Source organism: Bactrocera dorsalis, chromosome 2 (assembly GCF_023373825.1).
Source record: "Bactrocera dorsalis isolate Fly_Bdor chromosome 2, ASM2337382v1, whole genome shotgun sequence".
Taxonomy (NCBI): domain Eukaryota; kingdom Metazoa; phylum Arthropoda; class Insecta; order Diptera; family Tephritidae; genus Bactrocera; species Bactrocera dorsalis.
The window spans coordinates 87,480,800-87,508,106 of record NC_064304.1 but is presented as its reverse complement, the minus strand read 5'-3'; the positions used below and the strand labels follow the sequence as shown (position 1 = coordinate 87,508,106).

The 27,307-nt window shown below is 36.3% G+C and overlaps 1 protein-coding gene across 1 annotated transcript; it reads right to left on the bottom strand.

Annotated features, from left to right (window-relative positions):
• Window positions 1-7,125: 7,125 nt before the first annotated feature.
• Window positions 7,126-26,579, bottom strand: LOC105229518 (uncharacterized). The gene is made up of 8 exons (XM_049449367.1): window positions 25,893-26,579; window positions 16,705-17,600; window positions 15,473-15,696; window positions 12,010-12,813; window positions 10,931-11,310; window positions 10,160-10,332; window positions 9,012-9,135; window positions 7,126-8,377 (listed from the first exon to the last, which is right to left on the bottom strand). The coding sequence occupies exons 2-8, from the start codon at window positions 17,367-17,369 to the stop codon at window positions 8,249-8,251; spliced, it is 2,499 nt and encodes an 832-aa protein (XP_049305324.1). The 5' UTR covers window positions 17,370-17,600; window positions 25,893-26,579; the 3' UTR covers window positions 7,126-8,248.
• Between the last annotated feature and the right edge of the window lie 728 nt (window positions 26,580-27,307).

Genomic DNA, 27,307 nt, shown 5'->3' with positions numbered 1-27,307 from the left:
TTGTCCAGCCGATAAACGTGCGAAGTTTTATGGCCAAAAGAGCGTTAAACTGTAAGGAAACTTTGGTCTCCTTTTAACTTTTCACTTTTCCTCACCACCTAGCTACGCTGTATGTTGGCATGCTACATTTGGCTCAATTTACTTGCACTTGCACTTTGATTTCTTGTGTTTTGTTATGTGCTCGCTTCGTAAGCGTGAATTCGTTCCGGGGTTCTCATATCTTAAATGGTTTGCTAGTTTTGCAAACACTTTTCCCTCCTTTACCGCGCTCCGGAGTGCCGCTGGCTACACAAGAGCAGCACGCTGTGGTTATTTGGCATTAGATTCACCGTAAAAGTAGCACTAAATATAATTTTGGTAGATATGCAATGTGGAATCAAACCGACAGGTGGAAAAGTGGATACATGTAGCCCGAGCTTTGTTGATCTGTATCAAAACGTTTGAATAAGTGCATATGTAATAGGATATTATTTTATTTTTGGTACAATAATGTATTTTGTTGAGCTTTTGACTGAAAAGCGAAGAAGTTGAAAATACAACTCTTACTAAGTACTATTGAAAAGGACTTAAAATTAAAAGCTCGAACTCGTTGGAATTTTCTTTCTGTATTTCAAAATATGACAGTGGTATAAGGGCAATAAATCACTAGTTACCTTAAGCCGTCAGGTTACAGGTTATAATGCTGATACTTCGGTACACTCGTGACAGAAATCGACATCATTGATGTATTATTTACTAGTGTGGGCAAAAAATAGTACGATTTTTAAATTTAAATTTCGAATATTTAGGAGCTAATTTAATGTTAGTTAATTTCGAAAATCTATAACTTGAAAGCACATTTGTATTAAAAACTAACAGTCACTTTATAAGCATTCCCCAAAAATATTGTATGGTACTTGCTCTTCGTTTATCTTTCCTAAGTCATTCGTTGATCTTTGAAGTAATGGAGTTGAAAATGCAGCATTTCCAGGAACAATATAAAGATTCAAACGTTTGCTCCTCAGGCCTTCAGTCTGCATATGTGTTCTAGAGTAGTAGTTATTATTAAAAATTGATTGACAAATCGTGTTCTATAGTGGTCGCAAAAGTGTATACATATCTCCATCGGTTTCTTGCTTTTGTCTATAAAAATGGAGACAATGGTCTCAATTTAAATAGGACATGCGGTTGATGGATTTCTTCTGCTTAGTTGACTGATGTGCCCATTCTAAGCAAAGTCCATTATTGATCAAAAATAGTCTGCACACTCTTGGTGTTGTTGAACAAGCGTCTTAGCTCTGTATGTTAGGTATATGTACATGCATCCATACATAGGTATGTATGTACATCACAATTTTATTGCAGCGATTAATATCAATGTGATTTCACTAGAGCAAATATTCGTTTAAAATGGGAACTTAAATGACAACAAAGTTAAGTTCATACGCACGAAGGCATAGACATATGCACGTCCAATCCAAATGAAAATATGTACATATACATACATATGTATAGATATGCAAGTGAGCGCTAAAAGAAAGCTGTTGTTAACAATACTACTGTTTTTGAAGGCTTCTGATGTACCATGCCGCTAGCAATCCTTTGCTCTGGCCTTCTTCTGTCAAATACATATTTATGTATATATACAGAAGAAATAGCCTCGGCGCTGAGAAGGCTTTAAAATTGGGGGGGATATCAACCCAGTGTACACTTGCAACAAAACTGCTAAAAATCCAAGCAGCCTATGACTTTGAAATAACGCAGCATGACAATGTTGTTGCTGTTTACGAGTACATCTGTGTTTGCTGGTTTTGTTGCCGAAACCGTTAAGGCGATACTTTGTTGCACACCAACGAGGTCGTTGAGGAGTTGAGTGCACAAACTGCGCTGTATGTGTAAAGTGCATGGACGGACATCTTAGCCTAGGGGGAAAGTGCAACCAAATGTGGCATTTAATTTTCACACATTGCTTTGTTGCCAACTTTGTCATAAGCCAAATAGGGGACAAACAGTGGCCAATTATGGAACAGGATGGGTCGGTGTGGTGGAGGGTAAAGGATTATTCTCCCGAGCAGGATAAATTTGATGCGCTAACAGTATTTGTAGAAACGGCCTGTGGTATACTACTAGAGTTGAGAGCTAACGAATTACCGCAAAAAACTCTTAAAGTGGTATCTCCAACACAAAAGGGAAGTAAAAGTTATTGAGCGTTAATAATTGTTTTAAATGCGGAAAAAGGACAAAAACAATTACACGTGACGAGACAACTTCTGGCGCATTTTAACTTGCCCACATGTTGTTCTGTGGTTATCCCGCTCCTAGTTGCCTATTTGTTTGAGATAAACAACGAGGAAAAAATTGTGGAGTAAAACATCGTTGCAGATCGGGGCGGTTTGACTATAATATCACCGTACGGCATAATCGACTTTTTTCTGGGTATTGGATCATACCATTGAGTTGTAAGTAAAAAACTAGTTTCCATTAAGACTAAGTTAAGATAGTACCTTGCATATGAGATTGACCTAAAATGTTATATACCATATTTGTTTCTTTTTTAGTAGGTTACATATTGTGGTTAGTAATATTTTAGCAATGAGCACAATTTCGAAACTCGAAGTAAATATTTCAAGTGTGTAGGTTAACAGCCGAAAACGGAGAAAACACTTTTACTCGCATCTCCCAAAAAATTGGGCGTAACCGATTATGTAATTTGTAATTATCCATATCATACAAGGTCTATCGAAAAAGAAACAGGACTATTAAAAAAAAAACAACAAAAAATTAATATTTTTCAAAAGTTATATTTTTTTATTCAAAGTATAGGATGCGCCATATAAAATTTTTAATTTCGAAGATAGGGCGTAAAAGATTGAGTGTAGCGTTTGCTGTATGGCACGTAGCGCCGTCCTGCTGGAACCAAATGTTGTCCAAGTCTTCCTCTTCAATTTGCTTGAAGAAAAATTCGGTTAACATTGCGCGATATCGCTCACCATTGATGGTTACGGTTCCTTCTTCATTTTCGAGGAAAAATCGGGCGATGATTCCACCAGACCAAAATCCGCACCATACAGTGATTCGTGCTGGGTGCATTGGCTTCTCGACGATTCGACCCGCACGTGTTTTCTGTGCCCCAAATGCGACAATTCTGCTTGTTAACGTAATCATCGAGGCGGAAATGAGCCTCGTCTGAAAAGATGATTTTTCGGTAAAATTGACCATTCTCGGTCAAACGATCTTCTGCCCAATCTGCGAACAGTAGAATAGTAAATAGCGACCCATTTCGTGAATTTTAGACTGTTTACTGAATATCTGTCACTTTCCGAATGTTATTTGACGTTTCCAATGTCGAAATATAGATAATTCACATTTAAAACGTTAGATGGCCCACCCGTTAGTTTCTTTGTGCTTCGATGCAGCGTTTAGCCCGGTCAATTAGCATTTCAAATGAGTGTTTAAAGTCATTTTTCGGAATGCTCTGGAGAATCTCGGTCGTCGCCTTTTGGATAGCTGAAATGTCCTGAAACCAGTGTCCATTCATGGGCAAATAAAGTTTTCCAAATAGGTAAAAATCACAGGTTGCCAGATCAGGATTAATGGATAATATGGAATTTTTTGTCAAAAAATCAGTGACAAGCGTGGACCGATGACACGGCGCATTATCGTGCAATAGGCGCCAGAACCCTGCCTCACGGCATTGTGGTCGAGTCATAACACCAAGGTAAAACACCGCATTAATCGTTTGGCCAGGTGGGATGAACTCTCGGTGTACAATACCGAACCAAATCAGCATTGTCTTTATTTTTGACTTCTGAAGACGACTTTTTTTCGGTGATGGCTCTCGTCCTCACGACCTTCTTGGAATCGCTTAAACCATTCATGCACATTACTACGGGATAGGCACTGATCACCACAAACTTTTTTCATCATTTGAAATGTTTCAGTAAACGTTTAAACAAAAACAAGTTTAAAACAAAATTTAATATAGGCATTCTTCATGAAAAAAAGGTCCTAATGACGAAATCCTATCAAAGAAAAAAGTCAACGATTTTCAATTTTGTTTTATCGGGAAATACTTGAAAAATGTTTCAAAATATTGTACTCCGAAATGAATCAGTCCTTCAATCACAAATAAAAATAAATTACTCTAAATTTGTTCAATTAGAAATAACTCGATATGCCAATCAAAAGAGAAGAGAGTGCATTTAGTGGTAAAACAAAAATCATCGAAAGAAATTACATGAAGTCAAAGTTGTCGTAAAATAATCCAATATTTGTCACATTTTAATATTTTAAGAAAAACTTATCACTATTATTTATATTATTTAATGAAAAGGATATTATAATTACACCTTAACAGTACAAAAAATATCAGTTTTAGCGAGTTAAGGAAAAATATCCTATTTTTTAGTATTTATATCCTAATAATGAATACTTTTGTATAAGCCATTATACATTAAATACATGCATAATTATATCCGACATACAAATAGACAGAGAAATTTAGTTATTTACATATAGTATGTATGTATATGTGAAGGGAACTCAAAACCATATTCCGAATTGAATACTGAATGTTTAAAAGCGATACTTACACAAGAACTTTTTCCATTATCGCAGCATATTACCTTAAAGTTTAAAGTTAGTGTGTTTTGCTCAAGCTCAGTTCGAAAGAACAGCAAATGGTTTCAATGTTTACGACAATATGAGTACATAGCAGGAATAAAAGAGGTTTCCGACAAATTCTTGCGTTGGGTGTTGCACTTTACCCTCACGAGGGCGCTTGACAATGCATCTAAAACTCACAAACTCATCTATGTGTGCATGTATGTCTGCAAGCGAACAACGCTGGCATCAATACGGTTATCTCCTGTAGAAACATATAATCATGTATGCACATACATAGATATGAACGTCAGCCTGCGTACGTGCCGTTGTGTGCCTCGTATTTACTGCTATCTGCAGTCGTAGGCTCCATCGAATGGGCAGCCCCTCCTGGGCTCCCTTAGCATTCCAATGCATGGGCCTGGAATGTGGAATTTAATGTTTGAAAATGAGTTTTGTGCGCGCGTGAGTTTAATACGCAGCCATGTAAGACAACTGTCACGCTCGAGTGATTTGACAAAGGATCAAGATGTTAATTTATATGAAAATGCTGCTGACAGAGCAAAGACCTTATTGTCGTAAAAAAAAGTTCCAATATTAGGTCCATAATAAAGCACTTTCCATAAAAATTGAAACTGGCTACCAAGGCTTCTAAAGGAAGATTATATTATATATGTACGTACTGTTGTCAATGATCTAGGTTTTAACTCCTTTTCTTTTCAATTAATATGTCTATCAGTTGGAGGAAGTTGTTTACTTTTAAATGTATGGTAATACCGTTGTATGCGAGTTTTCTTTTCCTTCATCAGGAACTTTCAGGAATATGGGTTTGTCTGCGGTTCTATCTCATATCCAAAATTTGGACTATGCTAGAATTTAATTTCTAATTGGTTACTCCATAGTTAGAGCAAAAAATAAAATACTATATTGCGCAGTCTTCTTGAGTTTTTTAAACAACGGTATTTCCCAAATCTCATTCTCATTAACATTATTGTACTACTCATCAAAAATGGCGTCCGCGAAGTTATGTATGTGTATGTGCTATGTATGTGAAATACTTTAGGTTAGAATATTTCCCAAAGTTGGAAGACCTACATATTTTGCAGGCTATACAGAATACATACATATTTCTATGCAAAGTAAATAGTTTTGGAATCACAAGAAAAATCGAAACGTCTTAATTTGACATTATGAATGCAAGTGCATATAGTACATAGGTTAAATAGTTGTTTATATGCTAAAGACACAAACTTATATAGTTGAATCATGTCCTGATCATGCCTTTTTCTTACCTTAAAGAAAAGAAATTATTATGTTATTTCACTCATTTTTATAAGTTTTGATTTTTATTTATCTATTCCCTAATGTCTGCTCCTTCACGTACGGACACAAAGTGCCACAATTTCCTGGACGATTACAAGCCGCAGATGAGCGTTTTCCGTTTTACCTTTTCCGACGCTGTGAGCAGTTTCGAGCAGGAGAATAATTTTGTCGCTTCTCGTTTCAGAACTTCAGAGCTGGCAGCTGAAGCGATTAGCAACAAAATCATAGAGTTGGCGACTGTGAGTCTTTCTGCAGGTAGTATTTGCGTGTTTTATACAATGTAAGCAGCCTGGGGCTCCATCCTGCTGTACTGGAAGACGGCAGGAAATGTCACATTTAGCACGGTGAGGAATTTCCTGCTGTCAACGACTGCTTCCAGCCACTATAATTGCCTACCAGCGCCGGATGGTTGGCTGCTGATAACAGTTGCCGCAGAACTTCACCACCAACTCAATTAAACTCTGAACATTTATACACAAGCCGTTGACATCCAAAGCGTCTGCGAAAGACGACGATGGTGACACGATAATTCTTGTGCCATCAGCCGAACATCTTGTACTTTTACTTAGTTTTACACAGGCGAAAAAGATGATGCTTGTTCTACAAATATCATCATAATTCATGCTGTTGCGCGGTGCCACGTTTTTGCAGTTATTCTCATAACCATTTTGTTATCTCACATAGGCTTCGCGCTGAGAGGCATTTGTTGATTGTCGTTAAATTCTTTTACGTCCAAATGCTCATTGAGCAAGCTGACGATGGTCAAATAAATATTATACTCGTATAGCTGTCCGCATTACAAATAAGTAAGTGCTCAACCAACTTAATGCCAATTTACCATATACATATTTATTTTATATGTAGCATAAAACGTCCCCATGTAAGAGGCTGGAATGCAGAAAAAAAGACAAACAAATCAGGAATAGAAGGCGTTAACAACGAGAGAAATATTTATGGTTTTGTACCAAGAAGTAATTTTCAGTTGATTTCTAAAGGAGTACATAGTGGTTAAATAAGAAAGGATAAAGGAATGTCGATGAATATGAAATAAGAAGTGATTGAGCTTCCCATAATTGACTAACTCAACAAAAATATACAGTACCTAGAATGAAAAATGTTTGATTAAATTATTGAGAGCACTTCCACTCACTAATCGTACTACGATACATGTACGTGTGTCATTCCAGGCCACTTTATGTACGAAATAAAATATTTTCTGGTCAGTCCGAATATTTTTTATTTTGAAAATATTTTCATTATCATGTGGTTGTATATGCTTACGAATGTATATATGTGTATGTTATATTTATATATAGGACGAACTTACTGTATATATGTAAGCAAATACATATGCGAAATTTCTCATTGCTCACTTAGCTTCATTACTTATTGTAGCATTGGCAATTATTGTACACTAATTTGTTTTCTTTTGTTCGCTTTCATAGCGCTTACTATTGACAATTGCAACTTTTGTTTCGCGAAAGTCGGCCGACAAAGCTTTTCAGCCAGTCAGTGAGCCTGGAAAGGAAGCAAACTAAATGGAGCTACGAAACTTTGAATATACTACAGATGTGTACCATGTGAAAGAAAGCAATTCGTAGGAGGCTTTCGGTAGATGGAAAGTCTGCTTGAAGAAATAGAAGAAATAGCCTGCTTAACCTCTTAAGGTTAATAATTCTTAGTTAGGACTTTTCCTTTCGATGTGCTGCTAGAGATCGTACGAAATTAGATAGATTTTTAAAACATATTCGCAGATTGTCAAGAGTAACATTTGCTCCCTCCTCTCCTGCATTGCGTCGTTCTACCACTTGTGTAAATACATAGGTAATTTTTACTTCAGAAGATATTTCAGTCAATAAACATATAAGTACATACATATATACGTATGAATATGTGTATATTTCAAATATGTATATGCAAGTGTACATTTTTTGTTACATTCTGAGTATGCATGTATATAAGAATTCTTATCCTTAGTTATACTTAAAGCTAAGCAAACATGTTACAGTAGTTATTGTTTTATGTCAAAGTTTGTTGTAAGACTTCGATCGACTTCTATATATTTTTGGTTAATCGTCATGAATGTATTTTGATCTTACGGCTTATATTATCTGATTATTTCAACTTTTATAACAAATCGGTTTATTAACTAAACACTTTTATTTTTCTCTTAGGACACACATGAATCACAATATTAAATCTTAATTACTCTCACTTCTGCAATGAGCATTTTACTTTTAATTCCACATAACTTACGGTAATACGCCAAGTACTCATATTCGATTTACATATAGGCATTTCTCCGATTTGTTTGCAAGTCTTGCAATTATCCACTTGGCTCATCCTAGTTGCCGTAATCGTCGATGAACGTGTCGATAATGTACCGTTTAACCTCATTTATTGATGTACGTTTGTTGGAGCATTGATGTCGTTCCTGGTTATCGGGCAGCACCAATAATTGCTGCAGCTCGCCCTTTTATTTATTGTAATTTATTTGATTTGTGTAATGTTTTAAAATAAATAGAGAATAAGAAAAATAGTAATTTATTTATTTTTTAAATTTTAATTCTAATGATTAAATGGCTTTCAGTAATAATCATCGCAATAATTGCATACTTAAACCTCAATGAATTTTATACTGATTTCTTTAATTTTGCTTTCTAGTCTATTAAAATTGAATTTGAAGCAATTTTTTGGCGTTGATGCCGAGAGATCTTGAATATGAGAAATCATAAATATGTATCTGGCATATGAATATTCCACTAGAGTGTGGACTTGGAAAGATTTTCGAATATTTTTATGTGTCATTTTATAAGGATACATTTTAAAATACTCCATATGTCACTAAACAAACCTAAAGGTAGGTCTTACCTTACCACTCAATAAAGATAATGCATTATAAATATTACTCTTGTTATGTGTTAATTAAACGATGATTTCTTATAAAAGAAGATTTACTTGTAATATATTAATAACATAAACCTAAACATCACTGGTTGAAGCTTTTGGCGAAAATAGAGTAATGAATTTCTTACATAAAACCATAAAAATACTCTTGAGTGGCATTTTCGCCCCATTTGTGTGGCGGAATGCGTCCCAAAACTCACATTAAAGCCTCGTCCAATTTCCACATCGGCATCCAGTGGCAGCGTGTAAAGGCGCTTCGACACAACAAAACTGTTTGTCCAGGAGCAATCGGCATAAATGGAAATGAAATCGCCATTTTGTATACTGCCGTTTTGTCCGTTTCAAGTGCGGGAAGGATGTACGCATGCAATAATAAAGCGAAAGAGATAATTGTAATTTAAAGTCGAACAAAAACTATATGAAAGGACTGAAAGTTTATGCATATGTATTTGTGCTTTTAAGGGTGCGAAATAAAATTAAACTTGAAACGATAAAAAATCGCTTGCATTGCAATACAAAAGGTCAATTTGTGCAACAGTTATATGCGGGGAAGCAAACCTTACAACAGAGAAATAAAAAGAAAAAATTCGCCGTTCGTGTTTATCCACTCCAATGGCGGTTGTGAATATGGGCAGTGTGAAGAGAGTGTGTGCATGGCATACGTATAAAGGTATGAAGCGGCGTGAAGCAGTGTTAACCGTGTAACAATTTATACAATTTCAATAAACATTTGGTATGTCGAACTGTTCAATGCTTTTGTATGCTGTTGAATCGACTGATGCATTGTTTATTCACATAATGCTCAAGCATCATGAGGTATGAATTTGCTACATCTGATTTGGGTATAGTAAAAGGAAAATACCCCCTCTCTACCTTCATTTATTTCGCATATGAGTGAGGGTAAAAATAATATGATGAATTTTGTAAAACAGACAGACAATGCTCACATTATCATTGTACATATGCCATTACGTATAGCATTATACAAACATAAGTATGTTTGCCAAAAAAACCGTAAACATTTTTCTAAAGTTTAGATAGTGGCCTTAAAATTTATGAACCCATATTTCGAATTCCGTCAAGTTTCGCTTGTTTTGCATTCTTTTTGGAGAACTCAATGTTCTGTTGCACATATTCGGATAAATCAACTACGTACTTGTATTTATTTGGTTAGTTCTTAAAGAAGCAGAACCATACAGGGGATTTACTTAAACCTAAAACAAAAGGCGAACCTTAGTGTTAAGCCCAATCCTCCTCGCACAATACTGTCATTGAAATAAAAACAAAATCCCTTTCAGGTGTTTATAGACTATCCATATACTCGTATAGGTATGTATACATAACTCACCTGATGGCCACTTGATGCCAACGAAAATCGTATAAATTAAATTTCACTGGCAGCATTTCAGTGGTGCCGTCTCGCTCTAGATACAATCGCAGACCGTCCTTGCACGATTCCAAATACATATTGTGGGTGGCGTTGCGTATGGAGAAAATTGTCATTGCGGCTTTACTGTCATTCTGTGCGGAGCGTGTTGAAAGAAATGCATGTGTATATATCACAAACGGTACATTTGGAAAGTTGTAACGGTGTGAAATGGTGAAAAATATTTGCATGTGTATATAAAAAAAGTTTTATCATAAGAATAATATTTTCAGGAAGTCAACAGAAATAATAAACAATCAACAGAAAGAGTCGATGCAATGCAATTATTTGTATGAATGTGTTTGTGACAGGTGATAACGGCGTTGGGTTTTTACGCGTGGCCTTTACGTTCCTTCTTCTTGGCTGCCTTAGAGTTTTTTAAACGGCAGCCAACAAGAAGGCTGCAAGTAAATCACTTAAAAAGCCAGCGAATATATTTTTCTTCGCTTAATGCTCTCTTAAGTTTAATTCTAGTTTAACCTTACTTTGTCTTATATAAGGTATTCACATTCAAATTAATATTGACAAATTATTTTTGTGAATGATATCCAACATTTTTGGCACCGGCTTACGATGGGCGCTAAGATATGTATGTTACAGCAATTTAAAGGGCTTCATGAATACGTTCATATATTTTAATGTAATCCCCTTTTAAAATAATTAATCAAGTAAATAAATATTAATAGTACTTACTCGAACTCGCAAGGTTAGCATTATCGTAAAGTTCAGCGGATTCCGCCAACTACGTATGTAGCCCATATTTGCTGGCGTCGTCGAAGGTGCACTGTTGCCAATAGTTAAGGTGCTGCCAACAGCATTTGCATTTGTCGCACCGCTGCCAGAAGCTTTGATATCAGAGGCATCTCCGTTGTTAGTAGCTGATGTGGCGCCTGTTGTAGCCGCATTGCCAAGCAAGTTAACTGTCACGGATGCTGAATCCACCGCCGTAGCTGTTGATGTGGTTTGCCCATCAACCGTTCCGGCAGGCGATTGCAGTGAAACTGTAGCGGGGCTTGCAGTATCCTCCGGCATAGGGACCTTTTTATAAAACTTTAATAAGTCGTTTATGTCATCTAGAATGAGCAAAAACAATGATTTGTAAAACATTTTACTTTTCGTATCAAAGTAAACAAAAACACAATGGAAAGCAGAATTAGAAACAGATATCAAACCGATATCGATATCAGAGATACATATGTGCCACATATCACAACTACAGAACGACAGAAGTACATATGTACATGCTGATTGAGTCCAGAGATTGAAAGTGCTGAAACTTCTTCAAAGCTTATGAGTACTGAATAGTCCACTATGTAAAGCAATGGAGGAAAGCGCATGGAAATACAATATGCAGGTATTATTCAATCTCTGATTGAGTCCAGAGATTGCTGAAAGTTTTTCAAAGCTTATGAGAACTCAATGGTCCACTATGCAAAGCAATGAAGGAAAGTGCATGGAAAATACTACCTATGAAGATACAATAAGCAGGTATTAAAGAGTGCTGTTAAACGTTACTCTGATAACAATCAGAGTTCGAAAGGACATTCTGTTAACTGTGACCTAGCCACATATTGCATACATGCATATACTGTTCATTTTCCGTTCAACTCAGAGTTGTACTAGAATGACCTCTTCGAACATTTCTGAAATCTGGGTTTAAAATCAGCTGCAGATCAGTTCCGTTACGCAGTAGTAGACACTTCCATTACATTGTTCTTCTTTAATGGCATTAGATTGGCTTAATTAAAATGTGAGTATACTTTTTCACTTACCGCTGCAATCGAAAGTGTTGCAATTTCGCTGTTCTATGTTGTAACCTTCACAAAACATAGTGGAATAGTTTTTCATTGGCCTTCGGCGCTTATTTTGACGTTCCGTTTTATTCTTCGGTTGCATTTCAATTGCAGTTTTTCTATTCACTTCATCCTTGGTTAACTTATTTGCAAATTTGTCATTTACTTTCAGGTGGTTATTGTTGAGAAAACTGGCTTCATTTACTCGGAGATTAGTTTCGAACTGTTGCACCAATACTTCGATATTGTCTTTCTTTTTGCCACTAGAATAATCTACTCGGTCAATCTTATTGGTTATAGATGTTCTTCCGTCGTATGGTACTGCCGGTGTAGTGGCTCGTATAGTCAGTCTTTTTAGCAAATTAGCTTCGGGCACCGCATTAATATCGTGGTCTGATTGCACTTTTGATGTCACAATTTCTGCAACTGTAGCAACCTCCGGAGTAGTTTCAAATTCAGCGGAAACTTTTAGGGTTGTTTTCCGTTTTCGCAGCTGTAAATTGTCGCTGCCATTTGTGTCCATCATTGCCGCAGTATCAAATTCTGCGCTGTTGAAGCCTCCTAATGTATTGTCTAGCGATTCGGTATTTTCAACGCCTGCACTGCTCAGCCCGTCAACTGCAACCTCGCCATCGTCCACCTCAGCGTCAGCAGCCGCGTTCAAGTTTAGGTGCATGTTGAAATTCACCATCGGATTATCGAGCAGACAACGGCGAAACCTTTGTTGTACACCTTTGCCGCATGTAACGCTGCAAAGCGTAAAATCACTCCAATCATCCCAGCCTGTGGTAAACTCACAAGTCCGAGCCCAGTCCGTTTTTCAGCGGTCGATGGTTTAAGCATGTCACAAAATTTCAAGTTGTTGTATTCGTTGTCAGGCGCCATTATATTATCAGTATGAATGTTTTGCATTCGTTGTTGTTTTTGCAATTTCAGGTGACAGGGGTATGTTTTTGAGCATTGCAGTGGAGGCATGTTGCGATATGGTGCCATAAATTACGTGTCGCATGTGAAACAGTTATTGTTGCAGCAACAGCAGGCAGAGGTGCAGGTAGTATGTCGTTCATGAAACGTTCGTTCATCATGAGGAGCGCCGGATGTGTTGGGTGTTTAGGTGGTGATGCGTGTGGTTTCGAGAGTGGTTCAAAATCATCATAACAGTCGCCATCATCGTGTACGAAACATGAAATGAAAATAAGTGAGAGGTAGTTTGTATTTTAAAATTTATTTTTGTATTCAATTCGCGGTGCAGGCATTTAACAAAAGTTTAGTTTTTTCTAAAGCTTATTTATGCGAAGTTAGTACAACGAGTTTTATAAGTTTGTTTTTCATCTTCAGCATATCAATTACTAGATTTAAGGTAAATATAGAAATTCCTATGACCCCGTTCTTGAGAACTTGTACGCTCGAGCTAGGCTAAGTGCGCCGTCTTTAAACGCGTTTTTCTCGAAACTGTGCTTTTGAAGTCGATTGGCAAGATTTCTCGAGAATTACTAAACTCATGTTCATGAAATTTTATACAGTCTTTGAGATACTTGAACAAAGTGTTTTTTTTTTCAATTACAACTATGTATTTGAAAAAAAATATCACAAAATTTTCAACGACAGTTTTGGTTTTTTTTTGTAAAATGTGTGCCAAAAATCTAATTTCCAGTTTTTTTCTCTTCGTCCACGTTTTAAGTTAAGACTTTAACTAAAACACGTAGATGATCCTGTAAGGAGTTATCCTGTCCACGCGCGCGCATCTTTTTTTTTAGAGGGGTCACCGGAAATGGCGTCGCAATGGGCGAGTTTAACATATTTTTTTTCCAAAAATTTCCGAGTTACTTTGTTAATACTGTATGTTTGTAATAATAAAATATTCTAATAAAATATTTAATTTTTTATATGAGAAAAAACTGTTGAAAAAGTGCTGTTTTTTTCGAGGAAACCCATGTAACCCCATACTTATATCAGTTAGCCATATACAGCTACTTTAAATACTGTCAGTTTTAATTTAAGTTCAAACTTCAGTAAAGAGGTCGAAAAAATATGGTGCAACTACTACTATGTCTTCTGATAATGCCTGAAAACACCCTAAATGTTCCCTTAGCCCTCATAAGCCGGATATGTGGTTCTCCTCAGGTTATCTTTTTAACGTATTCATATGTTGAAATTGGATTGTATGTTAGAAATTTAATACCCCAAACCTCAAATGGAAGAAGCTGTTTAATGTATTCTATAATATATGTAAATATTTTCGATGCCATCAAGCTACCTTTAGGAAACTAGCCAATACTTAATATACATGTGATATACATATGTATATTGACGTGTTTGTTGGCTGTGAATTTTAGGTTTTTTATTTTAAATTGTTAACTTTTAACTAACCCCCTTTACAGTTACTTACTTACGAGTGTACACTACGCAACATTAAAAGCTGACTTTAAAAATGGTATATACTTCCAAGCCCCTAGCAAAATATATTTCATGAAATTTGCGTTTCTGCAATATCAAGCTTTGAATTTTTCTGCAAATTCAGCCACTTTACATTCTGGAGTTTTTATCTGTTTTCTGCTGTTTCCGTCATACGCATGAGAGTCGTTGCCAATAAATGGAACATTCGCATTATTCCCATCATGAAATGTTGACAGTTCAAGTACAAGGGATGTCGTGTAGGTATATGTGAATGTGAATATAAAATCGATAGAGAATTGACACTAAAAACCACAGGTTTGCTTGCAGATTTTCCGCTGTTTGGTTATATACAATTGCATAAAAATTCGCTCTCCATAATACTTGTGCATATGCGTATGTGCATAGCACGAATCCTAATCACCTCGGGAGTGGTGATGCGGTTACTAATACGTGCTTAACCTGATGGGATCAGAGACGTCTGCCATACGTCAGATTAATTCCACTTGAAATCTCTATCAACCAAAAGTAAGCGGGTTAAAGGACATATCAATAGAAAGCATCCAAGCAGGACGTTTACAATGTTAGATAATTTTGAATCACATAAAATATAATGACTATGTGTATATACTTATGTTCGAAAGCTTTCATTTATGCAATATATAGGAACTATGAAATCTATATTTGCATATGCTCCGAACTGATTTGGCAAGTCAAAAGCAAAATGAATAAGACGGAAGTTACATATATACATCGATTTCAGTTAAAATATATATACACAGGACGGAATACCCATACTATTCATTAAATGTTATTCAGCCCGCATATTGTGAGAACATATGATTGAGTTAAAAACGATGATGAAATAATATAAGAAATAAAAGATGAGTGTTTTTCTAAGAGGGTACAAATAGGGGATATAGCGTTTTTTTAACAATTAGTGCATAAGTTTCTATTATCCGATTTTGATGTTTTTATTAATACTTTTGCAAAACGAACCATCTAATGTAATATAATGAGTAATTTATTTATTTTCTTTCACACTCACCCAAATGTTTCCAGATGTGATTTTCAAATTGTGGACTCCAACGATGCAAACCATTTATGCTTATGGACAAAAAGTCAGTTTGTGGAGCTGTATTAAATTCGCTTGGTAATTGTTGTTGCTGCTGTGCAGTTCTCAATTTGCCAAAAACAATTAATTCAGTGGGTAGACTTTTCAAAAGGTTGCCATCGAAGCAGGACAAAGGCTTGAGTGTTGCATTTAGCTGCCTGTTGGTTTTAACATATCGTTATTGTTTGATATTATTGCTTTCAGTTTGAGCGCGAAATAAGGTGAAATAGCAATGGCATAGTAAAAGTAGCATTACTAGGTTATTTTTAACAGCTTTCAAACATGAGTTAGTAGCAAACAGTTTTGGTGAATCTATATTTGACAAAGCATTTAATTTTAATTTGAAGATTTATGTAATTTGCATTTGTGGAAGTTTTATTGCATTTCCTTTACCAACTCCGTTTAAACATCTGGGCATAAATAACTTCTGGCTTTAGGATATCATTTGATCCGAACGGAAATACAAACAGGTAAATTCCTATAAAGCCGTCATTAAGTACGAATGTGCACTGTCACATACACTTCAGATTTTCCACGTTTCTTTGTTGGTGGCATAGACATTAAATATGGTTACAATTGAGAAATGGTTAAAGTAGCCGCCGCCTATGTATATACACGTATGTGAAATTACATTGCCATTATCCCCCTACATCAGAACACAAATCATTGTGGAAGGATATATTTTGAGTATAAGAAATTGGCTATTGGAATGTGGTTCAATGTATGTATGTGTATTTTCCAAAGTTTTGATTTCGGAAAGCACAAAAGTGTGATCAAATAAAAACTTCTGGAATGACGATTACTTATGTCAAAGTGTTGAAGTATGGAACGGGGAAAGAGCGACGATAAAAATGCGTGTCCACTGGGGGTATTTGTTTGGCCAAATTCGTGCATAAGAGTGCTTTTTAATTGCACTTGTTATTTCTAGCACAAAAAAGCACTCGTATAGGGCGCGTGCTCAACTCGGCGCCACTCATAGTAGGAAGAGTTTGTAAATTGTTTACCTCTTTTTGAATTAAATTGTCACTTTTCTACGCCGCTTACACACGCCTTAACAAGCAAGCGACTTGCTTTGTCAGCAATCATAGTAGTTGCCACCGTGCAGTAGGGCAGTCGTGCTCAAAGGCGTCGTTTACATGTTCGTCGACATATTTGGTTCAACTTACCCTTCATACTGATATGCGGACTCGGCTGTTGCGCTGCTGCCACATCCAGGGCCATAGCTACTACGGCCTATGCCACCGCCATCTCCTCGACCGTTGTTACCTCCGCCACCACTTCCTCCACGTGCTGCATTCTCCGCTCCGGGTGTCATTTTCAAAAGTGACGCGCCTTTGTATATCGTTTCCGGTGTTAAAGTTATTAAAATGGCCCCGTCCAACTTTCTGGCCCAGTCCGCTGTAGCCGCTTCTGTAGTAGCAGTCGCTCCAGTAATGGAGATGTCCGATGGCTGTTGCTGGGTTGTTGCTGCGACGGCCGTTGGACTGCCAACGGTTGTGTGAAATGTTGCTGATGCGAACAAATTATTTTGCAAATTCTGCTTTTTCACTTCGCCATTGACAGTGCTACCTCCATCTGCAGCAGCGCCCAATTTCGCTGCATTTAGTAATTCATTGGTGGTGGCGTCGTCTGTGAAGATATGTGCGCCAAGAGCTTTCAGTATGACCGGGCTCTTTTTGATCAACTCGGAGATGCTATCGTGGACACAGGGTGCGGAGTCGAGTCCACCTTTCACAGAAATAGGTGTCGAGTGAATGCTGGATACAAGCAGAGAGGAACAAAGCAAGACGTAGGCGACAACCGCGGGCCACGACTGCGTGTTGATGCACATTTCTAACGCTTTTCTTAGAACAGCCCACTTGTTTGGAATGTTTAGTGTTTTCTGGAGTTTTCTTTGCACTTTATGTTATGTTGTACTTCGCCTGTGCTTATGTTTTCCGTCTGTTTGTTGAGGATATGATTTTGAGGCTACCAAGATTTGCTCCTCAAGTGCTCAGTAAAGTGTTGCTGACTGTTGCTGCCGTATTTTTAGCCACAAGCAACAATTTCACTTCACAGGCGCCTTAAAAGAAAGAGGAAATGCTCAAGTTAGCGAAAAACGTTCTGGTTATTCGTTGTAGTTATTGTAAAATATGCTGTTTTTATGATTTTCTTCAGTGTGCTCTAAACGTACGTAAACTTATCGGATTTCTTGTTTATTCTGTTTAGGCCAAAAGTCACGTTTTTGTTATCTTTTTAATTCATTTTTGAACTGAATTTGAAGTATTCTTCAAATCTTCTTACACTCGCTTTTGAGAGGTTCTACAAAACAACTGAATAGAATCGAATTGTCCAGCAAGTATGTAAATAAAATATAATTAAAATGTGTGAATTCAGGAATTTTTAGTTTTATACCATAACTAGAGGACCCGCCCAAGTTTTACTGTGGCTGTTACATAGGTAGTACTACTAATACCATCTATATGATTTCTATTAGTTAGATTATAAATATTATTTAAGGAATAATCGCATTTTTGGTGAAGCAACTTGTGTTAGTTTACAAAAAAATGAATCATAAAGAATTTCGTGCGTTAAGAAAGAATTGGTTTTTGGGGTAAAAATACTATTGAATTTGGGCTGTGCATCAGTGAAATCAATCGAGTCCAATCGATTGTCAGCCTAGTGGACTGCATATTAAGAAACGGTTCTCAAGCGTGAAAAGACAAAAAAATCGGCTGGCAAGGTTATGGCATCAGTCTTTTGGGATGCCCGTGGTATATTATTCATCGAATGATAAATGAGCCAGTTTTAATTCATTGCATTGTGTATTTGATTGCAGTTCTATTCTACCATTCCTAATATTTAGCAATTTTATTATTTTTCAGGAAGGATCAGTTTGAAATTGTACGCATATATGTATTCATCGTTCCCGTTTAAATATTGCATTGCTCTGTGCAATGCTTCGAAAAGATTTCTGTATATCTCAAATTTTAATAGACCTTTTTATCAACACTTCAGTTATGCCACTATTTTTTTATGCCAGACCTTTTGCAATTGTAAATTGCCTGTCAAGATACCCCCTCCAATAGTTAGCAGGTATGAAAAAAATGTTATAGCTACCCATAGATGTATTGAATGACCCAATTTATTACTTAAGAACGAACAACTCTGTCCACAATATGAAAACTTGATCTACAGATGTCGCCTTTTACTTTGGCACCGTTTTGTTTAATGCACGTTTACGCCAATTTAAAGTTTGAATATTGGATACTGCGATGGTAGCGCGATCCATCGGTCAAACATTTAAAATTAGCAATTAATTACAAATGAAAAATTAGTTTAAAAAAACATTTTTCAGTGGACGAAATTGTAAATCTAAACCTTTCCCGAATCTCCTTGAACATACACAGAAAGTTTCATTCAAATCGGTCCATCCGTTTAGGAGCAGTTCAAATACAAACACACGGTCAGAAGATTTATATATACATATAAAGATATAACAAAAGACTAAGTGATTTTTGCATTAAGCTTGATAGGGTACAATTACGAAGAAGACTAATAAGATAGAATGTATTGTATTAGTTCTATTTATCTATAGAGTTGTCTGTTGAGACGCATGCATTTTCCAAGCTTAATCCACTTCCCAGGAAAACCTTCCGCTCCATTTGCTACCTAAACAGTTCGTTACATGGGAAGTGAAAATGTTTTTTTGTCGCTTTTATTTTTGAGTGTTTTATTCTTTGTTACGTTGTCTTTTAATTCAACGCAAAAAAGTACTGAAATCGAATCTGAACCGTTACAAAAAAACATTCCTCCGCAAATAATGCAATCTTCTTACTTCATACGAATTTTGTTATTGGCCAACAAATGTGCACGCGTACACACGCACTTTTAAAACCAATTTCAAAATGGGAACAATGAAAACATAAAAAAGTAACGCAAAGCGAAGTCTCCAACTGAAGCATTGCGCTCGACGGTTGTGACTTCTGACTTTTTAAAGAACTGCAGTTAAATACTCAGAACATAAAAATAAATATAAGTATATGGTAAATAAGCACAGGCAGCCAGCTACTCTGCGTTGGAAATTGTAGCAGCAATAAAAGTGCACACGAAATGGTAGCAACTGCATCATGTCGAACAAGCTTGAAGTGCAGAACTGAACGTGGCACCAGGAACATCCAATAAAGAAAGATCGGAAAATTCAAAACACTTACCAAAATTTTGACTTAATAGCGGGTGAGAGAGTATTAAAAGGCAAAGTGCCACTCAAGAGTTATATAGAGTGTATAACTGCAAGCAAGTAAAAACAAGTAAGAGAGGGCAAAGTTCGGGTGCAACCGAACATTTTATACTCTTGTAACTTGCAAGAATCAGAGCCAGGGAAATATCTCGCATACAATCACCAACTATATGGAATAAAGTCAGCCGGATGTTCGAAAGTCCTGATATTAGTTATATGATATGTATGAGTAAAACACGTTCTATAAATTTCATTGAGATAACCCAAATATTGGCCAATATATGCAGTATAAAGTCACCAGGAAGTTCAGAAATCTTTATATTAGGTATACAGAGGCTCAAGGAAGTATTGACCCGGTTCAACACAGTTTTGGTACACTGAGTTACTATTGTTAGGAGAGGACTATCTCTAAATTACAATTGTATATCCCAGACATTGCCCGATATTTTAGGTCAAAAGTCAACTATAGACATTGGGATTCACATTTTCGGTACCATTGAACTTATTAGGGGCGGTGCTTTAGGTAAAATTTAAGTCGCAGACTCACTTAGTTTGTTAACATTTATTCAGAGAGCTTTCGCAATATTAATAGTTTTCAACATCGCCGTTATATGGAGGAAGCGTGGTTATTATCTGATTTTACCCATTTTCATGGTATATGAAGAAGTGAAGACTGAAGTATAACTTCCGTCGTTGGGAAGATACGCACATTAAACCATTTACGGCAGGGCCATCCCCACGTTTAATGTATCCTGTACTAAATTGTAGAACAAAACTATTACACTTTGTTGCAACATGTTACCAGAGTATAAAAATACTTGTAATTATACATACAGAAGTATGTACACACTTATGTACAAATGCGCGCTTACCCTGAGGACCATTCGACACCGAAAATATGAGACAAACAATCAAACAATCAAATGAAATAATGAAAACCAAAATGACAATGGACAATGTTCAGAATTGATTTATTCCTGTAGAGCGCTTTGCCACAACAGCCAGGCCCACAATCACCCAAAGGCGCATAAAATAGCACGTCAAATGGAGTGACAGCAGAAGAGATTCACACTACATTGCCATTCTTTCCCCACAAGCACGGAGACACAAACCATCAGTGGCACTGCCAGTAGTAATACAAGTATATAGAGTACAACAACAAAAGTAATGACAACCGCCAATTGACCATCACTTTCATGATTCACATTCACAACGAAATCAATGCATATTTAAGAAATGTTACATACCAGACCGGAAAAATAACATTTTATGCACTGGGGCAAGACAACAATCTTATTCGCCTTCTTATATTAACTTAAAATAACCAACAACAACATAAATTATTTAAGCTTCCAAAGTCTTGAATCGGTTAGCCTACGTCAAATTTTCATTTTTATTTTCAACGTTGTAAGCTATCAAGACAGCTTAACGCAGCATGGCGAAGATGAAACCCATCATTTCTTATCTAGTGTGATTTTGCAACTATTTTACATCCGGCAACTGAGACACCGATTGTGCATCTAACCGCCAAAGGATATTATCCGCAACCACCATAAGTATGTAACCCTATGCCTGGGTTTATTTTTCAGGGCACGTATGTATATATTATTTTTGCGCCTTCCAAAGAGTCCGCACTTCATTAAAAGAATGCACTAACACAGATTCTGCTTTAAATAGTGCATTCACTGAACTGTTTGTACTAACGTGAGTACCCATCTAATGATACCACAACTGGATGAGGTATGGTAGATGGGTACATCAACAAATATTCGAGAGCTTCTTAATGAGGCAAGCATGCAGGGATTTGTAAAGCCGCTGAAAAGAAATCCGACATAATTGCTTTTTCCCTGAATGATCAATGCCGCCAACATGTAGCATGAACCATACTCATGCATCGTACATACGTACGTAGGTGCTATATACGAATAAACTTACATGTAGGGATGTGAGTGTGTCACGTGGGTAGAGTGAGGCCTCGAATTAAACTAACAAATGGCGACATAAAATTAAAAACATGTCAGCTGCATAGCATTTATGTGCTGGCATCAACAGGGCAATATATGTATGTATATCCCTGAGACCTGATGACCTACCAACTGATTTTTCATCGAATATTTGCGTGCGTCTTGCCTTTTTAATTAAATGATCGAAATGAATAGAATTGTTAAAGTATACTCCTTTGGAAATAGCACTATTAATAGAGTTCGAATAAATATATAATTTTGAGAATTTAATTTTGAAAACTTCGAGCTACATTCTAGTCGTCACGCACACATGTATATACATACATATATCTCTTTCCCTTTGTTGTTATAGATCATATTATATTAGACGGTTTAATAATTTCTTATACATGGAACTTGTTCACACTGATAAAACTGTTTCATGGACGGAGAATGCATCAATAATAACTAAGGAAGGTACAAATTTGACAATAGTTCCTATAAATCCTTACCGTATCATGTTGGGTATAAAGTTTAATTCCTGTGTCACATTTATTTATTGAAGTATCGCGTTTTTAGTAGTTAGTTTTTAACAAAACCGTTATATGGAGAGTGAGCGGGATTATATCCGATTTCATAAATTTTCGAACTTCTCGTGGGTGTTCTTAAAGGAATTCGCTAAGCGGATTTGGTTGTTTAGGAGATATGTACATTAAGCCACTTAGAAGGCGCGGCCTGCCCTTTTTTAATTTTTTTAATTTTAAGCCTACAGGTGCCCCTTGCTACTGCAATCCTCTGTGCCATATTACAGTTTTATGTTTTAATTTAGTGTTTTGCTTTGGCATTTTGTAGGTTTTCAATGAATGAGGTTTTGTGGGCGTGTCAGTGGCCCGATTACGCCCATCTACGAACTCGTCTATATTTTTTACCAAGGAACGTATGCACGAGGTGTACCGTTAGGTGAACAAATCTCTTATATTCTGTAGCAACATGCTGCAAGAGTATAAAAATGCATGGATGGGGCCAAACAACAAAATTTCGCTTAGCTTAAATCTTGTGTACACATATACATATGTATCTTTAGATATACATACATATGCATAAGTAAGCGATTTGGAGTAATTGAACTGAAATTAAGTTTTATTGTTATTGTGCTCAAGCAACCAACCAACTTCATCATCGCCCACTGTCAGTCACCAAAATGATCCTTTTTGAGTTGCGCTCTATGTAAGTATTTTATTAAATAACTTTTACAACATTTTACATAATCGCCATAACTGGCGCGGGCAAATCCCTCAAATATGTCCCAAAAGGGTCTTAGGTCCTTTAGTAGACTGCTCCGAATAAGCTGTTGTGCTACAAGTAAATTGTTGTGAGTGCAAGGTTCAATTGCCAAGGACCATACGCTGCCCACATTTATACACGGTCACATGGAGCCAAAGGAATTTTAGGTACAATTTGTACCCTAAGTATTTTTGGTATTTATAAGCGTCTCGTTTAGGGTGTCTGCTCACTTATGTAAATGGGAAAATTTGGTTGAGTATATCTGTTTACAATCTGTTACTTAGCTTACAAGCTTCTCATTTTTGAGAGTATCGATGCTGCTGTATATGCCTGTGGATGCATACATACAGAAGAATAACATTTCATTTTCGTATCCTTGGGGAAACATATTCATTATCTCGTTGTTGAATTTGTTATTGTGCTATTGTCTCCGATAGACAGCCGCTCTGTGGTATTTTTGCGTTTATAACTGTATGAAAGCTTGTGATTGCACCTCAGAAGACTTTGTGTTTGCCGATGTGCTTAGTAAAACTTCTTCGCACAAATTGAGCCTTTTCAATTTCTCAGAAATAATACGAAATGTATTGTGCAGCTTCAAGTACATCCTCATGGGAATAATTATGATGACATAAAATTAGAAATGGATTTCATAAGTGACTCGGTAAATGGTGACGGGTACAAAGTTATTTTCAATTTAATTAGGAACAGATTTTGCACAGCACTGCGAGTGTTGGAAAGGCCTTAGTTAACTCTTAAATTGCTAGACATCAGCGTCGTAACGATAAAATGAGGAAAACTACAGTTATTTCTGAGACACACATGCGTTGCTGTGTTGACATGTAAATTTATGTCATTATGATATGATGATTTCCGTACGAAGCAAACTTTTAAATTTTTAAAAACTTAAGGACTTTACCATATAGAAGTGTGCAGTTTCTAATTTTTTCTAACTATGATTAAGGTTATCTTCCCTACAATTACTGGCTTTCAATAGTGCAAGTGTTACGATTTTCTTTTGTCGCGAGACCGAAATCGCAAAAAATCTGAAACGAGTATTCAAAACTCAACGTTCATCAGGATTAACTAACGGCTGTGTCATATGTATGCGTTTTCTACATGTGTGTATGTATGCTTGTAAGAATGTTCTGCAGAGGTTACATTAATTTAAGCTTCTTCTTGCGAAGTTAAATTTATTGTGCAATAAAGCTTTTAATTTGGGATTTATTCGTTGGTATTTGCATTCGTTACGTTTTGGCGTTTGGCAGGTGTCGTTACACATTTCTTCACTCAGCTACACCTTTTGTAAAACCTTATATGTGTGCGTTTAATTTACAATTTAATCCTATGCCAGAATGAAAATTTAGTTAAGCAGGGCCTATACGATTGTAGCAAATCAAAGCGTTGAAACTACTACCAATTTACATGCAGATACACTCATAAGATATGTATGTATGTCTGTTACATCTGTTCTTGCAAGCAAAAAGATGTGATTCCTGAAATAATACGGATGCTTACACATTAAGGTAAATGCTTTATCTAAAAACTTAAATTAACATTTTTGAAGATCTATGCTTTACATGTATAAGGAAATCATATGCTGAAAATTATAGTGACTTCATAGGCGCTTCTGTTGACTGGAAATATTGCGTAGATACCTACTAGGGCTCTTAAATACCATGAAAATCGATTAATCGAATATGAATATTAACCGATTAATATTGCGACTATTCGAATAGTTGCTCTGCTGCGTGTATTTGAATAAATTAAAATTGTTTGAAATCCACGCAGCCTTTGACTTTCTGCAAAGTTTCTATAAACTTATATACGTAAAAAAAAATTTGTAGAAGTTGAACGATTACTATTCTAATAGTCGACAGCGAACGGTTAATCGGATAGCCGAAAATGAGCGATTAATCGAATAGTCACCGAGTTACGGCTCCCCAGACACTTATAACTACATATTGTTATTCAAATAATGCCCTACCCGGTTAATATGGTTAGTGGCTTAGTCGAATACCAAAAGCTCTACTACCAATGTTATTGAACTAAAAGTAAAAATTATCAAGTGCTCTGACTAAAGATTCGTGAATTATCGAAGCATCAACTGCAGAAAGTTAAAACTGTAATTAATTACTGATGTCTAACAGACTCACTCTTTACCGTTAAAAAAAAAAATATTTTATCCACTCTTAACAAGTAACGTTTAAATATTATAAACTTTAATTTAATTCTTAATTTTGGCTGTTGAAATTATTGTTTCTGTAGTTGAGCAGCTTAAGATTGCAACGCTTAAAACTCTCTTGCCATTTATGACTCGGCTAATTCCGCTCGTTCGCGGATTGCGCCCCTCGCGTCGGTTGGGCGGGAGGAGTGTAATCGTTGGGTATTATTATTATTAAATAAGATCATTAGAACGCTCGTCATATGTATAATTACTTATTCTTTTAGGAGTTCTCCGAAATTAAGTTATTGGCCCTTTGCTTAATACTCCTTTTGATTCATTTGCCCGTTATTCACATTTCAAACCTTGCATTGTTCGACAATGAATATAATTAAGCCAGTTTCCAGCGTCATTCGAGAATGTATATGTTTATGAGATCTTTCTGCTAACGTTGCTAAAGAAGTGGAGCAATAGTTTTCTTTTCCTTCCTTTGAAATATAAATAATATTCTTGCGAGAGGACAATCAAGAACCGTCACCCATGAACGTACATGATAGTTGGTTTGTGCTTTGCTCAACTAATAATAAATAACATTAGCTTCCAGAAACTTTATTACATAATTATTTAAGTGCAACAAATAATTAATGTGACTGAAGCTAAGCAGCGCGCTAAATAAAAATGTGCTAATATTTCAAAGGAGAAAGCCACAGAAACTAATTAAAAGTACTTAGTGTATTTATAACTTACGATCCATAGCAGTAGGCGATAACGGTAGTGGGGTTAGCTGTTATTACTCCGGAAATCCTCGTTTTGTAAGCAAATATTTAACACATTGAAATTGAAATTGAAATTGGACTATCCCTTGTAGTTAGTTCAGCATATACATATGTGCGTATAATCGCTTGCGGGATTCACACTGTATCGTTAACAAAATAAATTTTCATCTCATAGAAGAAATATTTCATCTTTGATTTTGATTTATTTTTTATTTCGTTAAAAAATGCTAACGGCAAGCTGTTATAACTTTTTTTTCATTTGCAAAGCACAAAGTATTGCACATAATGTATGCACTTATTCATTTGACATATTCACAAATATCTGGCTCTCATAGCCTTTCACTGACGCACAAATTAATTGCAATTAATCGCTAAACCATAACATAAAAACATATTTTGTTATTATAATTATTTATAAATAAAGTTGAATTGCCATAAGCTGCAAATGTTTGGAACGAATGAATGCTTCGTGGATTTCCGTCGCGGATTCGCAGATAATCGTTCGACCGAATTCAACTTTATTTGTGGTTTCTTTATTTCGAGATACTTTTTTCTACTCCTTTACATTCTCTATTCAATGACAATTGTTGCGTTTCACAGAGGCCTCAACTGATTAATATTTTCACCTCGCTTTTCCTGAACTGCATTTAATCGCGCCAATCAGTCAACTGGAGATTGTTTAAAAGTCGTCGGAGCTTTTATAGGCGTCCTTCTAAAAGGAGAGAGTCCAAATTTCCAGTGATTTCATCTCACCGTTACTCTCATTCAGTTATGCGGCTGCGCGGATAAAGTTGAATTGTTTTGTGTAGCCGGCTTTTTATCTTCTTCTTCTATTCAACACTTGACGCGAGTATGGTGCTTGTACCGCTTTCAGCGCTGAGGTTTCAATTCCCGCCCCATTGATGATTTTGTTTACATTTTTCATAAGATTTCATTAGCATGTTGGAGCACGTGCTTCGACATATGCTCAAGTAGCTGGGTGCAGGCGCTACACTTCTAAACAATCTAGGTGAAGCACACCCACTTGCAACGCCCCTGTCGCGCACCCCGGAAGTAGCATGGAGCATGTATTTTAATATAACACTTCCCTGGGCACGCGGATCCGACAACCGTTACTTGTTTAATTATGCTTTCGCCATATATCAAATGCATACTGATCTTTTAAATGTAATCTTAGTTGGGCAAAACGATTTAATGCGTGGATTTGAGAGGCGAAAATAGTTCGAAGCCAGGAAGAAACCTAGAGAAACGCGCAAATGCGGTCCTGAAAGATATTAAACACAATCTTTGAACTAATTTGTATTGTATTGTATATGCCTGAGTGTACATTTTCTTGACTTTCATTTAGCTCCTTTGTATATTAGGTAGGAGAGACTGGAAGAAGTA